This window comes from Melanotaenia boesemani, chromosome 21 (genome assembly GCF_017639745.1).
Source record: "Melanotaenia boesemani isolate fMelBoe1 chromosome 21, fMelBoe1.pri, whole genome shotgun sequence".
Taxonomy (NCBI): Eukaryota; Metazoa; Chordata; class Actinopteri; order Atheriniformes; family Melanotaeniidae; genus Melanotaenia; species Melanotaenia boesemani.
The window spans coordinates 23,991,920-24,007,134 of NC_055702.1; the positions used below are offsets into that span (position 1 = coordinate 23,991,920).

General features: G+C 38.9%; 1 protein-coding gene across 1 annotated transcript; it reads left to right on the forward strand.

Moving 5' to 3' along the window:
* Positions 1-91: 91 nt before the first annotated feature.
* On the forward strand, positions 92-14,447 carry fdxr (ferredoxin reductase). The gene is made up of 12 exons (XM_041973317.1): positions 92-525; positions 896-999; positions 4,012-4,107; positions 5,601-5,723; positions 5,809-5,922; positions 6,097-6,198; positions 6,922-7,029; positions 7,677-7,761; positions 9,453-9,652; positions 9,733-9,904; positions 9,986-10,159; positions 13,476-14,447. The coding sequence occupies exons 1-12, from the start codon at positions 432-434 to the stop codon at positions 13,604-13,606; spliced, it is 1,503 nt and encodes a 500-aa protein (XP_041829251.1). The 5' UTR covers positions 92-431; the 3' UTR covers positions 13,607-14,447.
* Positions 14,448-15,215: the final 768 nt, after the last annotated feature.

The following is a 15,215-nucleotide window of genomic DNA, read 5'->3' on the forward strand; positions in this document are numbered from 1 at the left end:
TTAGTAAACTTGCTAATTAAGTCTAAAAGTTTGTGTAAGCTGGGCTGGTGGAACTACCGTGATGAACTGTTAGTTTTCCACGGGCTGTTTTTAAGGTAACACACGGTGTTGCCTTGAAAAAATGTTTGTTTACATAATTTAATCATCAAGTTTGACTGTATAAATTAAATTTTATTTAAATTTACATTAAAACCCGGACCTATGGCTAACTGTTAGCGTTAGCTAACAAGCTAAGAGCACTCAGACGGTGACAACTGGCCAGTAAAGATAAACGTTTTCAACCTTGGCTTTTGATCGCAGTATCACTGAGTAAGTGTCCAAAGCTCAAACCACGGGCAGATATGTGTTTCTTCTTGCTGTCAAATTACAGCAAAACAACTCTGAGGATTTAAGCTAGTTTGTAGTCGATATCCGGCAGCTCGTCTTTAACCATGTGGAAAAACACGAGCAGCTATAAACTGATGTTTTCCGAGCTGAAGCTATGGACTTTAGGAAAAAATAGATGGACAAGTCGACTTCTTGAAGGTAAGCCACCCGGAAATTATGAGTGTTAATGCGGTTTTAGCATGCTACTTCTAGTGTGTACCCCCTCTGAACTTGGTAGAATATTTAGACGATCTTAGATCACTAATTTTGTGTATTGGCAAAGCTGAAAGATGCTTGATTTCTAACAAACTGTCTTCACGGAGACATGCGGCATATAAAACGTGTAACCTTTGTGTATAAATACACCTGTAGTATGAAAGTATTCGACTTTTGAAACGTGACTGTAGCATCACTTTGCCTTATATGTCACTGATGGAACTTCCTGCTATTTACACTTTGTTGTCATGTACCGAAGCATCTTCATTCATATCTAGGCTAGAGTGCATCATCCTCTCTCTTGGTTTTACAGGCTTTGGTGGATGTGGAAAAGCATATTTGTCTTCTAGTTATCCAAAGGTGTGTATTGTTGGAAGCGGTCCAGCAGGTTTCTACACTGCACAGCATCTTATCAAGGTGTGTATATGTTTTTTTATACAGAAAAGGCCTGACATCAGGAGCTGGAAATGTGGGTAAAACCCTTCTGGTGTGTGCAATCATATATAATGTAGAAGTCAAACACGCACACCCACCCATTCAAATTTAGTGGATAGGTGTGTCCAGACCATTTAACCAGGATGTATTAATACATTTGTGTTTGGTCAGCTATTTCTTTGTTGTAACAATGCTTCTTTGCAATAGTTCTTATACAATTGGAAAACTAGTTTTCAATGGAACTGTCATTGTAAGGAAAATGCATCTCTGGGTTTAGCAGAAGAGTTAAGATTGTGCGCTGCACCCTTAAAATATTTACCAAACCTGCTCTTGTTTCATGACATTTATTAGCTTGGATGATTGAAGTCTGAGAAAAAAAAGCTATTTTACTATTTATTTATTAATCAACTTCATTATTTATGATTAGCATTATAGAAACATTATTATTGTGACTTTTTCCTGAGTAAGCAGACGGTCATTCTGATTGCAAACAAATATTTTAAGCCAGAAATATTTTTGCCAGAATAACTGAATTTGAGCAAATAACAAAAAAAAATTATTCTGTGTACACAAAATGAGTTTTCTCCTGTCTTTGAATACATGCAACAATAAAACCTGCCTGCAGCGTTTTTCTCACCTATGGCCAAGTGCACCGTTTGTTCTCAGTTATGTCAACTTGCAGATTGATCCAAACATCAATGCTAACGTCAGTATCGATACTGATTGATACTAATGTACAGTATAAAAAATCAGTACTTCAGCTTCAGCTTCTCTCCTGTTTGGTTTTGAAAGACTTATTTTTACCTCTGCCTTTGTTTTATTTTCCGATTCACCCAAGTACCTGATCTTTTTTTAGTCCATTCTGGGATTTTGCTCTCACCAGATTTACTTAGTTTAATCCAGGAAATCTTAGTTTCAAACTAATAAAAATAACGTTAAACCAAGATCAGGAAATTGACTTCTGAGACTTAGCATCTTCATACAAGGTCATCTCATATTTGGTTGTCTGCAGCATAATACTAAATTCTGTGTAACTGGAAGCTATCGAACACTTACACTGAAAATTTGGTGGTGTCAGAGATTTTGTTTTTCAATTTAAAAATGTATTTATATCTATCATATATATCATGTAAAATAAAATATGTATAATTATAAAAATATGTATAGTTATAAATGATAAAATTCTATTTATTGGTTCCTCCTAACTTCAGATAGTTAGGAGAAAACTCTAACGCAAGTCAAACTAAAACTTGGCTTTTAGGAGGTTAAATGTGCCGGTTTAACTAGTAGAGTTTAAGGCCTACTTATTTATCAACAAAGCCTTTTTAAAGCTCAGAGGGTTCTTACCTCACACACAGAGTTGTTTGTCCATCTAAAGACACCGTAGCTAACATGGCAGCACGAATGTGACAGCTGCCTTGTATGCTGACCTACAGCAAGTAGATATAAATGGCTCATTCCAAGACAATGAAAACACAAGATACCCAGTTTTTAATGATATATGAATTTTTCTGCGATCGACCTTTGTTTTTGTTGCAAGTTGCACCTTTAAGGGCTATTAGCTAAAAACCTTGGTGTAAACATTACAAAGCTACAATGGAGGACAAAAGAAGTGCAAACCTAAAAACAATCTACAACATAAACAGGATCTGAACATAATGTCTTTAAGGAACAAGAACAAATCCATCAAAGAATGACACAAGACCTAAGAGATCCATCTGGACCTTCAGCTGATCCATCTACTGCTGGCCAAAGCCTCATCAGAACTGGTCTCCATGGCTGTCAAGAAGCCATTATTAAATAAGGGAAACAAGGATAAAAGGCTGAGTTGTGCCACATGACACAAGAACTGGACTGAAAATCAGTGTCAACAAGTCTGATAGAGTAATGAATCCTCCCCAGATCCTGGACTTCAACATTACTGAAGCAGTGTGGGATCATATGGACAGAGAACAGAACAATAAGCAGCAACATCCAAAGAAGAGCTTTTAAAGGTCCTCCAAGAAGTCTGGAGAACAATTCTTGAAAACTACTTATTTCCATTCATGTGTAAATACAGTTCCGCATCTTACTCCCATTTTCCTGTAATATAAAGAAATGTGAGGTGGCTCAAAATATTTGCACAGCAAGTTCTCAATATACTCAGCGTGAGTTTTTCTATCAGTCACTAAGTGCTTATTTACCATGAAATGAGCACTTAAGGTGTAATCGTTTCACGAGCTTAAAGAAAAGAAAGGCTAGATTAGACTCTACTGTTTAAGAAAAGAAAAGAAAAACGGGTCTAGGAGAAGTTTCTTTAAGGACTGGAAAATTGATGCAAGATCAGCCTGTACGACTGCTTTTCTCAAACCAATAAAAACAAAAGCATGCGTACTTTCTCTTTTGGACTTGCTTGTCCTTTCACTTGTCTTTTATAATAAATGCTTTCCCACATTACAACAGGTCCTCAAGAATTAGGCCTTGATTCACCTGGCAGACGGCGGTATTTCAGTACAATAATAGAATATTGTGTGCAGAAAAAGGGGAAGAAGATGGAAGGGGGAAAATATACCCTGGAAACAATTACTTTGGATGATACCAATAACACTTATATGTCAAGGACATAGGGGACCCTTACTGACCTGCCGGGATGCCCTGAATTTCATTTGCTTGATGTTGTATTTTTCTTTTCTCTATACTGCTGACAAAGTGCAAAATAATAAATAAATAAATATAAAGAAGAATATTGTGTTAAGCAGCCTAATATTTTCAATTATAGAATAAAAAACATAATAAAACATGGCAGCGATTTGGGAAACATAGCGCTAGTAGAAAGACAAATTTAGTCATATGTAAAAAGTGTACATTATGCACCGTCTAACATAGTCAAGAAAATGGATTCTGCTTTTATACCCAGTCCTGGCACCCTAACTTGTCACCAGTTAATCTGCTTATTGTATCTTTCAGTTGTTGATAAATTTTACAAACTTATACATCGTTTGTTTCTCTTGTCAGGCTCGCCAAGATGTTGAGGTCGACATCTACGAGCGGCTTCCTGTCCCCTTTGGCCTCGTCCGGTTCGGAGTGGCCCCTGATCATCCTGAAGTCAAGGTGCTTTCTGCTTAAAACACACAGTTCATGAACCAGTTTTTCTAGGTCTTTGTTCAGAGATTGCATCAAGTTTTCCTGGCACAGATAATGGAAAATGAAATGAGACAGTCAAACAGAAAGTAGACTTGCTTTTAAGATAAACAAACAGGCTCATTTACCACCATGTGAATACCTCTGAAAGTATATCCGTACAACAGTATGAAGATTTATTTACAGATCCAGAATAGAAAACAGAGAAACAGTTTATTCATGTTTGAATTGTCTTTGCCAATAAAATCTGTTTTTCCTGTTGAGGTTTTAGTATATTATTATATCATGATTGAGCTGTCGTAATGGCATGTCATAAAAATAAAGACACAATTAAACCATAAATAATTGTTTGTATGATAAATGAGCATCTTTTAGAGTTTCATTATTGCTTGACTCTGACTCATTCTGTGTTTTTAACAGTTTCTACATTATAAGTTTATTATTACCAGTCTTATTTTTCATGTCTAATGCAATAAAAAACTAGATTAAACTGTTCACCGTCCTAATCTTCTATCAGATGTGAGGGTGATGAATATTCGTCCAGATGGAGATTACGTTCACTTCTCAAACATTCAGGCCTTTCAAATAATGCGTTCCACTCTCCCCCAGAGGTGGCGCTGCACCAATTTTTATTAAAGGGCAAGACAAGACGCAGCGAACATAACCGCTAAATATGGAGCTGCATCAGGTCCTAGCAGCCTTGGGTTGATCATATTTCTATCAGAACTTCTGAATCTTCCAACGTCTGACCACGAGCTATTTCTCCCATGATGCCATGTGCTAAACCCAGAATGCACTTAGTTTTGTAGCCCGCATCCTGTAGTTGGTCCACTTAAAGCAGACAGACACCTCTTCTTTGATTAGAATCAGAATTCGTCTGCATTCTCAATACCCCAAATGAAGCCGACTTTCCAAGAAAACGACTAGGATTCGACTCAGAAAGGCGGATGTAAATGTGCCCTATAATACGTTCTTACAGAACAAAAACAACTGAGGATTTTTTATTTAGGGTCTTAATCTCCTACTAAAAAAAAAAAGCTGACAGGCTTCCAAGGTTTTACATGATTTCATCTGCTTGGGTTACCTGAAACACCAGATAAGATCAGTTCAGTTCTGGAAGCTGAACTGATGGTATTACTCAGTTCGAAGCTAAGATGTTACTTGGATGACGTAAACAGGTCCAGACGATGAAATAGCTTCACTTTTTAAAAAAAATCCCACACATGAACTTTCATCAACAAACAACATCCTGCATCTTTGTTGTACAACATTAGTCATTTTGGTTTATTTGGCACCACTTTGTTTGCTAGAAGTTCATCACATAATTGAATACAAGCAATAGATTCCCATTCAAATATCAATCATCAGTTTTTCTCATATGTGTGTGTGGGGCTAAATTACAACTTTTTGAACTTTAAAATTTTGTTTTTACTTAACTGAATTTGATCTTTTCTTCCTCTCAGAACGTCATCAATACGTTCACACAAACAGCGAAACATTCACGCTGTAGTTTTTACGGCAACGTGAACGTTGGGACGGACGTGAGTGTCAGCGAGCTGCAGGAAGCCTACCACGCCATCATACTGGTAAAAATCCCTGCACCATAAAATCACCTGAAAATAGATGTGCATTATCATATTTTTTAGACTAATGCAGTATGTTTTATGACAGAGTTATGGGGCAGAGGGAAACAGGAGTATGGGAGTGCCAGGCGAGGACTTGGCTGGCGTGTACTCTGCCAAAGACTTCGTAGGCTGGTACAACGGGCTGCCAAGCTGTCAACAGGTTCACATGATAACTTTGTTTCCCAGAAATAATACTGGTTCTTTAGAAAATAAAACAAATGTCATCTCACGTTAATCCTCATCAGTTAAGATTAAAAGTTTATTTTTTAATGTATCTACTCTGTCATGGACTCTTAGTTTCTTTCTCTTCTCTGATCTCTTTTCTGTTTTCTAGCTGAGTCCAGACCTGAGCTGTGAAACAGCCGTCATCCTCGGACAAGGCAACGTGGCCTTGGATGTAGCAAGAATCCTGCTTTCTCCCTGTGATATTCTTAAAGTGAGAAACTAACAAAAACAAAAAAGAAAAGGGCAGTAAATTGATAGCAAACACACAAAAGGAAGAGAAACTTTTTCAGTTATTCAGATTGAAATGATAATATGAGAAGGAAAATATCAAGGTACTTTCCATCCATCCATCCATTTTCTTCTGCTTACCCGGTACTTTATCAGACAAAATCATCTCAAGATTACATCCAGAGGGGAAACTGTTGATTGTTGTGGATGTTTTTCTTATCTTTCTTTTGCTTTCAGTTGCTCTTAAGCAGTAAGATGATGATGAACAGCAGACACAAGCTATTCATTTCTTTTTAAAGCTTTCGTTTATGCTCTATCTGACCACTTTTCCTTCTTTACAACCAAACTGCTTCTCCAATGACTCGAGGTGTGATTACAAGCCTTAAAAAAATGTGGATTTTAATATGAAAAATTTGATTTATCTTTGATTTGTCTTTTTTTATTCACATTATCACAACTTCAGCAAAGATCCTAAAATTAAATATGACATAAGATTGAGGTGAGGAGTAGAGTGCCATCTGCATAGTCGTCACAGGAACAGCTGGAAATTTAAGAAGTCCACAATTTCCCAGTTTTTTTATATCAAAACACAGAAGCTCCGTAAAACTGCACAAACAGCATCACAATGAAAGAATCGTCTAAAAGCGCTCAGAGATCCGGGTTTTCCAGAGGAGGATGTTTTGAACTGAAACGTTTTTTTCTGCAGAAAACCGACATCACCCAGCCGGCTCTGGAAGCGCTGGCAGAAAGTCGGGTCCGCCGGGTGCTGGTTGTTGGCAGGAGGGGGCCCATGCAGGTGGCGTGCACCATCAAGGTAAGAACCAGAGGACAAAGACAGAGACACACTGCTGAAAAAAGACATTTCTCTCAGGGTAAATCTAGAGCAGGGATCTCAAACTCCGGTCCTCGTGAGCTACTGTCCTGCTGGTTTTAGATGTCTCCTACTACAACACACCTCTGCACAAGCCTGTTAATGACCCAGTGATTTGAGTTAAGTGTGTTGCATCAGGGTAGAATCCAAAACCTGCAGGACAGTAGCTCGCGAGGACCGGAGTTTGAGATCCCTGCTCTAGATTTACCCCAAAACTCTGGAACTTTCTCCATTCAGTTTAAGATCTGTCTGTTCTGTAGACACTTTTACAGAGCCACTTAAAATCTAAATATTTAAACAGGCCTTTTTATGATTTATGATTTTACTTTTTATGTTTATGTTTTATTTACTTTGCTCTCAATATTGTTTTAAAGTTTTATTAATTTTATGATTATTTTTTTAATATTGTGACATTTGCTCTGTGTAAATAAAAAGTGCTAGATAAATAAAATTGACTAACATAAGGCTGTTAAAGAAAGCCCAGAGGAAAAAAAAACAAAGAAACAAGAAGTGTCTGGAGCTGCAGCCGTTGTCATGATGAAAATAAGCTGTCTTAATTAAGAGATGTTACTTCTTCACACTGTCTGCAGGAGCTCAGAGAGATGGTGAACCTGCCAGGCACCCGTCCTGAGATGGTGGCAGCTGATTTTAAAGAAGTCACAGAAGCTCTTAAAGGTCAGAGACTATTGAAAGTTTCTGTTCCGCTGCAGAACTTATAACGATAGGAACTTCTTGTGCTAATGTTTTAGTCAGCTTTAATATTTCTGAATCAGATTTCTTTTTTTTTCTTTCTTCATTTTGAGCTGATTTCATGCAGCTGACAAAGACACAAGAATATCTCTGACTAATGCAGAGACTTTAGAAAAGTACAGATGGAAGGAAGAAACATGTTGTGGTTAAACGTTGTGGTTAAGAGCTGAGGCGTACTTTTAAGGGCCCTATAGCCCATATACTGTTTGCCCTCATATGGTGACGTGAATGGAAACTGCTCACCAGTCCATATATCTGCTTACAGAAATTAGTTCAGCCTAAGTTTAGAAGAATGTGTGTGTGTTAGCAGCACGTGGTTCTGCTGACCTTCTGTTTAATTCTTGTCTTGCTAAGGAAGTGACATTGAGTTGATCTTTATCAGCTTGTTTTTATAGACTGCAGATTATCAAGGGGACTCATCTCATATTTATTTTAAGTGACACTCTGATGCTGTTTTGTTAAGTTTGTGGTGGCAGTAACATGAAAAAACATGCTGTTACAGGAACTTCATGAAAACCAGAAACTTTAAATATTCTGTGTGAATCATGTTTCTGTGCATGTGGAGGATGTGATTGTGTTTCTTTTGGTGGTAATAGTTGATCTCTGCACATAAAAGCAACATCTGCAACCCCTGGCAGAGTTGTGCTTTTATGTGCATGCACATAATTCACACATGCATAAAGATGAAGTTAAGTTCAGCAGCGGGTTGGAGATTTTACACTGTTTGGGAAAAAAAGAAAAGAATTGAACTAGTTGGTTTATTAATGGGTATTTGAATAATAAAATAATCTAATTAAAGAGATTAGTTGAGCACACAGTAAGAGAGAGCATAGACATTAGTTTAGTTTAGGTTTTTTCTAACATTATAAAAGAAAACAAAGCATAAAAAATAAAAGAAGGAACTAAAATGGCATTAAATTAAATAAAAGTTCATACTCGATGACAAAAAAACCATAATCATCATTTCCAACAGGCATTTTATTTAAAATCCTTATGGTCCAAAAAAAAAGGGAAAGCAGTAGTAACTTTTTAAGGCCTTTTACTATTTTTATGTTTGTATATTAAAACAGTGTTACTATCAATAAATATTTAATGTTTCACAGAAAATGTGTCAATATAAAACTAAGTACATGATTCCTGGACCCATAACAAGTAATTCATAGTGGAACCTTCATCAGAGCTCCAGACTAACTTTTTGCACTGGTTGCCAAACTTTATAATTTGGGTGCACCAGCAACATAATAATTTTCCCAGGGCCGCTCTTAGCACCTCATTTTAATGCATTTTAAGGACTGCTTTTTGATTATTATCAATACACAGGTCTCTGTTGATCTGTGTGTTATTTCTACAACGTGCTGTTTGGTTGGTTGGTCAGCCTTTATGTTCCTGTATTTATTGATACATTCGTTTTACATCATTTTAGCCTCATAATCTGATGACTAAAGCTGTCCTGCAAACATCATGTCTGTATGCTGACTGTATACAAAAGCGTTAAGGTTGTAGATGCATTTACATTAAAAATCAAAACAAAAACAGGCAGACCAAAAGTAGCAAAACACGGCTTGGAGTTGAAGGGTTCAACATGGAGAGAAACAAAGGTGTCTCTGCTGTGCCAGATTTGCCGAGGCCGAGGAAGCGTCTGACAGAGCTGATGCTTAAGACGGCTTTGGAGGTCCCTGGAGAGATGGAGCAGGAGAGACGGAAAAACGCCTCCCGCGTCTGGGGTTTCCGATTCTTCCGGAGCCCCATTGAAGTGTTGGCTGATCCCAGTGGCCACAAAATAGCTGGCATCCGACTGGCAGTCAACACGCTGGAGGTGAGCTGGATTTTAAAACTCTGGAAGTTCCTGTTTGTGTGTCACTGATCATATCTGCTGATTGTTTCGATTACGACTAGGGTTCAAGAGAAGGAGCCCGGGCTGTGCTTACTGGAGAAGTGGAGGATGTTGCCTGCGGTCTGGTCATCAGCAGTATTGGCTACAAGAGCCTCCCCATCGACCCATCGGTGCCTTTTGACTCCCACAAAGCCATCGTACCGAACTCTATGGGTCGTGTTCAACAAGCTGCAGGTAATCAGGAGAAACAGTAAAGATCACAAACACTTGTATATCAACAACAAGAAAAGAGAATAAATCCACCTTTGTGTTCAGGTTTGTATTGCAGTGGCTGGCTGAAAACAGGCCCCACAGGTGTCATAGCCACCACCATGAACAACAGCTTTGACACGGCACGATCGCTGCTGGAGGACATGGACTCAGGAACACTGGATGTGACTGCAGCCAAGCCTGGTTCACACAGCATCAGAACCCTGCTGGAAAAGAGAGGTATTTACAGTCTCATTAGACTCTTACCAGCCAATGACGAGCCTTCTTGTTTAGAATTGTGCACTGGTTGCGTTGTATTAACAGGTTATCATAAAAATTGTCACACTGAAAAAATATCCTTTCACAATCTGTTAACATAATTGGCAAACTCATGCAGGGGTGGGTCTAGAGAATTTTTGTGGGACTGGGTAGGGCCAGAGACTGGGAAAAACATGGCAGGTTTAAATCTAAGATCCATATCCAGACAGAATTTTTGTCCTTTTGTAGAAATAAAGATAGTGTGGTGAAAAGATGTGATCACCTGCAGCCAGCTGAACAGTTTTGTCTTGTCAGCCTTCTGATGTGGTTTACACTTACAACAAGCATTTGTTTCACTTTAGCCTCCTGCTTTTAATTAATCCAGCTACGTCAAGTTCATTTAGCTCAGTAGGCTGAGCAGCCGCCAAATGTACGGAAGCTACAAGTCCTCAACACAGCTTGGCCCAGGTCTGAGTTCCAGCCTGGGCCCATTGCGGCATGTCACCGTTTCTCTTACTGGCTGTCTAACCTGTCCAGTTACTGCTCGATAAAGGCCACGGGGGTGTTGACTCGTTTCTTCTCGTGTGTCTTTGATGAATCAGCCAGTGTGTTGATATCCAGTTGCGGTGCGTAAAGCGAAACTCGGCTGTAAAGTGACTTAAGGTCCTAGAAGAAAAAGTTAAGTGCAGCTTCTCAGCTGTTTTTACATGGACGCTGCTGGGAATGAACAGCTCTGGGAATGTCGATAATAAATGTCAATATGCCATCGAAACAAGTCAGAAACATATTTTTAAAGCTCAGAAAGTTACATAGTGCTGCATAAACAAAAAATAAACAAAAATGGGGCAAAAACAACTATAAAGAACTACAAAATAGCTCAGTGTCATTCTTTAAAACTGTAAATAAGAAAAAGACAAACACAAAATTAAAGCTGCAAGCAGCGATGAAGGCCCTCACACCTACGGTTCCCCATCAGCCGGCAACCTCCCTCCGACAGCACGGCCGCTCTCGCCTGCAGACGTGGCCATTCTTCCAAAGGTTGTCTGCATTAAGGGTGATTTTCCTCATGAGAGGATCAACTTGCACCTCAGTCTGTCATGTGATGACATCTGAAGCATTCTTGACCTTGTTTCTTACAAACTGTGTTGAATTCCCACAAACCGGAGCATGATTTTATAAAGAGGAAAATTCCACGTGGCCACTAGGTGGTGCTATACTCGTTTTTCATGTAGAACCATGTTCAGGTTGGAACTCTAATGAGAACAGGAAAGTATCACCTCCATTGGTCAACTGATGGCAGGTTTAAAGCCACTTCCTGTTTCATGGCGAATGATATAACCATCACAGGAAGCTATTTCAATCATAATGCTGCAAGAAGTCAGTTTTTTAACCATGAGTTCATGAAGGATGATATTAATGAGTTTGAATTGGTTTTACAGATATTAAAGGGTTAAAATGGTGGGACTTCCTGTTCCCAGGGGGCAGGGCTATGGCGTTGACAACATCAGGACTTTTTTGTTTGTCCTGGCATGTTATATAAATACGCCACATTTCATCAATGTCAGTCAAAGCAGTGGTTGGAGCTGATAGAAATATTTATAGTGGGCGCTATAGAGCAATATTACCTCTTCCCTGCCGAGTTTGGTGGAGATCAGGAGTACATTGTGTTAGTTACAAGTATTTCCTGTTTCATGGCGGTGGACGCCATTCGCCATGGTTTTGCTTGACGAAGGAACTTGAGGTTTTTTTCTGTAGTATCATGAAAGGGTTTGACCTGATCTGAAGCACTTTTAAGTGTGTAAGTTTCATTCCTGAGGAGATGGACCCCGGCATCTAAAAAAAACAAACACTTCCTGTTGAAAGTGGGCGGGGCTTAGGGCTAGACTGGAATTAGTCATATGGATCTGTTTAGGACCAGACCCTGATTAATCCCTGCAAGTCTGATGGGGATTAAATGAGAATTGAGGGATTTATACTGATTTATGCTGTCATGCCGTCTTATGGAAGTCTGCCATGGCGCCACGGTCTCACCCTGCAGCGTAGAGCAACAGGTTTCACCAGATATCATCACCAACTTGTTTTCTGCTGTCTGACCCAGTTGTGTCCAAAACGAGAAATGAGTGTTCGAGTAAAAACCATGACTTCCTGTCGCCAGGGGGTGTGGCCCAATCATAATCCAAATATTGACATGTAGATGTGTTTAGGATGGGGCTAGTATGATACATGTCCATTTTTGTTCAGATATATTGTTTAATGTGGAAGTTATATTAGTTTAATTTTTCATGGCGAGACGTCAAACTTTGAGGCCCCGCCCCTTCTATGCCCTTTCTCCTATTAGAAAACTTTTGATAACTTTTAAAGACACACATCTTCTGAACATCCTGAGCCATTTTGGTGGCAGTACAATGAAATCTCTAGGAGGAGATAGATTTTGAACGTCAGTAAAATGCCAAAATGGCGACTTTGACCCAAAATGGCCGACTTCCTGTTTGTTTTCGGCCAATACTACAAGAGGATTTTTTTTGCGTCACAGCATGTAGAATATGTCTAGCTAATTTCATAAAGACTGATGACATGCAGTGGCTGGGCAACATAAATAGGTGGTGCTCTCGTTCAACTTTGCCCAAACAGTCCCAAGAACCACAAAACATGGTGGGTTTTCGAGCATGTTCAGGTCCCCAAAAATGCCTTTAACTTTTAAGAAGAAGAAGAAGGAAGAAACAGAGCAATAGGCCTTTGCACCGCCTACGGTGCTTGGGCCTAATAACAGAGTCCAAGAAGAAATGCCATTTTATTATTGCTTCAATAGCATAATAACATGTGGCTAGTGCTAAGAGCTAGAATAAAGGCAGCTGGATTTTCTTGGCTTCAAGGACCAAAAACCAAGATAAAGAGGTTCGGTGTCCTTTATTCAAGCTCTTCAGATAACCCTGAGCTGGATGGCTGAGAATCTACACCAACATGTAGATAATGGAAAGCAGCTAAAACCACCCAGGTGGCTAACAGCAGCAAATTAACATGTTTTTCTAATCAATATTTACTGTCTTTGGAAAAACATATAAATAAACAAAACAACTACGGAGACACAAAATAAAAATGGATGATCAAAACAATTACACATGGATATTTAAGTACAAACTTTTTAGCCTGAGCCTGGAGTTTGATTTCACTTCATTCATGTTGTCATTGTTAGATTTGGTTATTGTTTTGTGTTAGTGGCTTGACTACCTCTGGATTGTGCTGTTTAAAAATGCAACCAAACCTCAGACCAATGTGGTTGCATTTCTCTCACATGTAGGAGTGAAACCAGTGACTTTTTCAGACTGGGAGAAAATCGACCGTTTGGAGACGACGAGAGGGGAAGCTCGTGGAAAACCAAGGGAAAAACTTCTGACCGTGGCGGAAATGCTGAAATCAGCTCGAACATGACTAAAGAAAACAACTAAGTAGTGTAAAACAGAAAGTACTTGTTACATTATCACTGGGGACCATATTGAAAACAAGGGATGCAACAGAAATGATATAAAGAGCTTAACATGGATTTAATTCATAGTTAAAAACTACTCATGACTTTGTCTTGAGTTATCCAGTTTTTATTTTGATAAGCATTATCACAGAGATGTAACTGCGATACAACGTGTGGAGATCAGAAAGATAAACAGGGTAGCAGAGCCACATTTCAAGAGGAGCCAGCTCCACCTGAATGTAATACCGCGGTTTACCACTTAATTCTGTCCTGCTGGTTTGTAGGATTATCTCAGCTCCTCATCGGATTACTGCTGTCAAAATGACTAATTTAGCTACAGTATTCATTCAGACTCAGACATGCCTACAGAAATACCTCAAAGATTCAGATTCCCAAAGGTGCATAGGAAGGTTATGACTGGACAACACACTCAGTCATGGAAAGAAATTTTAATTTTAGAGTTTGAGCCCCGGTGTATGTGCCTTCATATTAAAGTCAGTTCCTTGTCATTGTCTTGTATTTACCATCACAAGCAACAATTATGAGCAGACACTGGTAGATAAACCCCAAAGAAAGCTACTTCAGAGACTACACTGAGCACAGCTTGTTGGTGATGCTGTTCTGTCCTGAATCATGACCTTTGAGTACCTTTGCATCAGTCAAAAGCACTGAAAGGCTGGCAGGATGCTTCCTGTTGCACTTAACTCCAATTTTAAACTTTTAATGAAGAATCTAAGCTGTATTTGTATCAGGTTATCTAAAATGTTTTTACATTTCTTTGTAATAAATAAAACATGACAAACACTTTGTCTCCTGTTTTGTCTGAATTCTTGTAAACAAATAAACTCTATAGACTAAACAAAACAGGAGAAAACTGGAAAGGAATAAAAATTGTAGCCAACACTTGTAAACTCCTAAATACCAGACAGATTTATGGCGGTATGGCAGACACCCTGTGGCTGGGGAGGGAGAGGAGCGTCTCCTTTGTTGTTGATCTAGGCCTTTATAGCAAACACCCTCCATTAACATCTAATACAAACTGCCAAGGTGAGGGAGCCACACTGCAGACAGGCCAGTTACCTGATAACACCACTTGCTCTCAGATGGTTGGAATCACGAGACAACTTGAACGCACTATAATTTTGTGTTTTTCAAAACTGCAAAGTGTGTGTGACTGCCTCCAGGTCGAGGTTGGCACCTGTGGGGTATGTGAAGTCATTCAAATTTTCCCCGGTGAGAGGTTTCATCTTGTCCTCAGTTTTGCACCATAACACCTTATTATGACGAACTGTTGACAGGGTTCATGCTGTGGACTGATGGCTTTGACAGCTTGGGAAAAAAATGTTGAAGGAGTTTTAGATCTGAGGTTCCAGGATCTACGAAGGCTATAAAATCAGAAATGTAAATTCATGGACAAACTACAAAAAAAATAAATAAATAAAAAATTCCATTTTCATCTTGGCAGTGTGGCAAGCCATGCATGACATGCAAAGCAGGAAGCTGAAAGTCCACAGTTATGCATAAAGACGTGGCTTTCTTTTATTCTTTTTTTTGTTGTTGTTTTGTATTTGT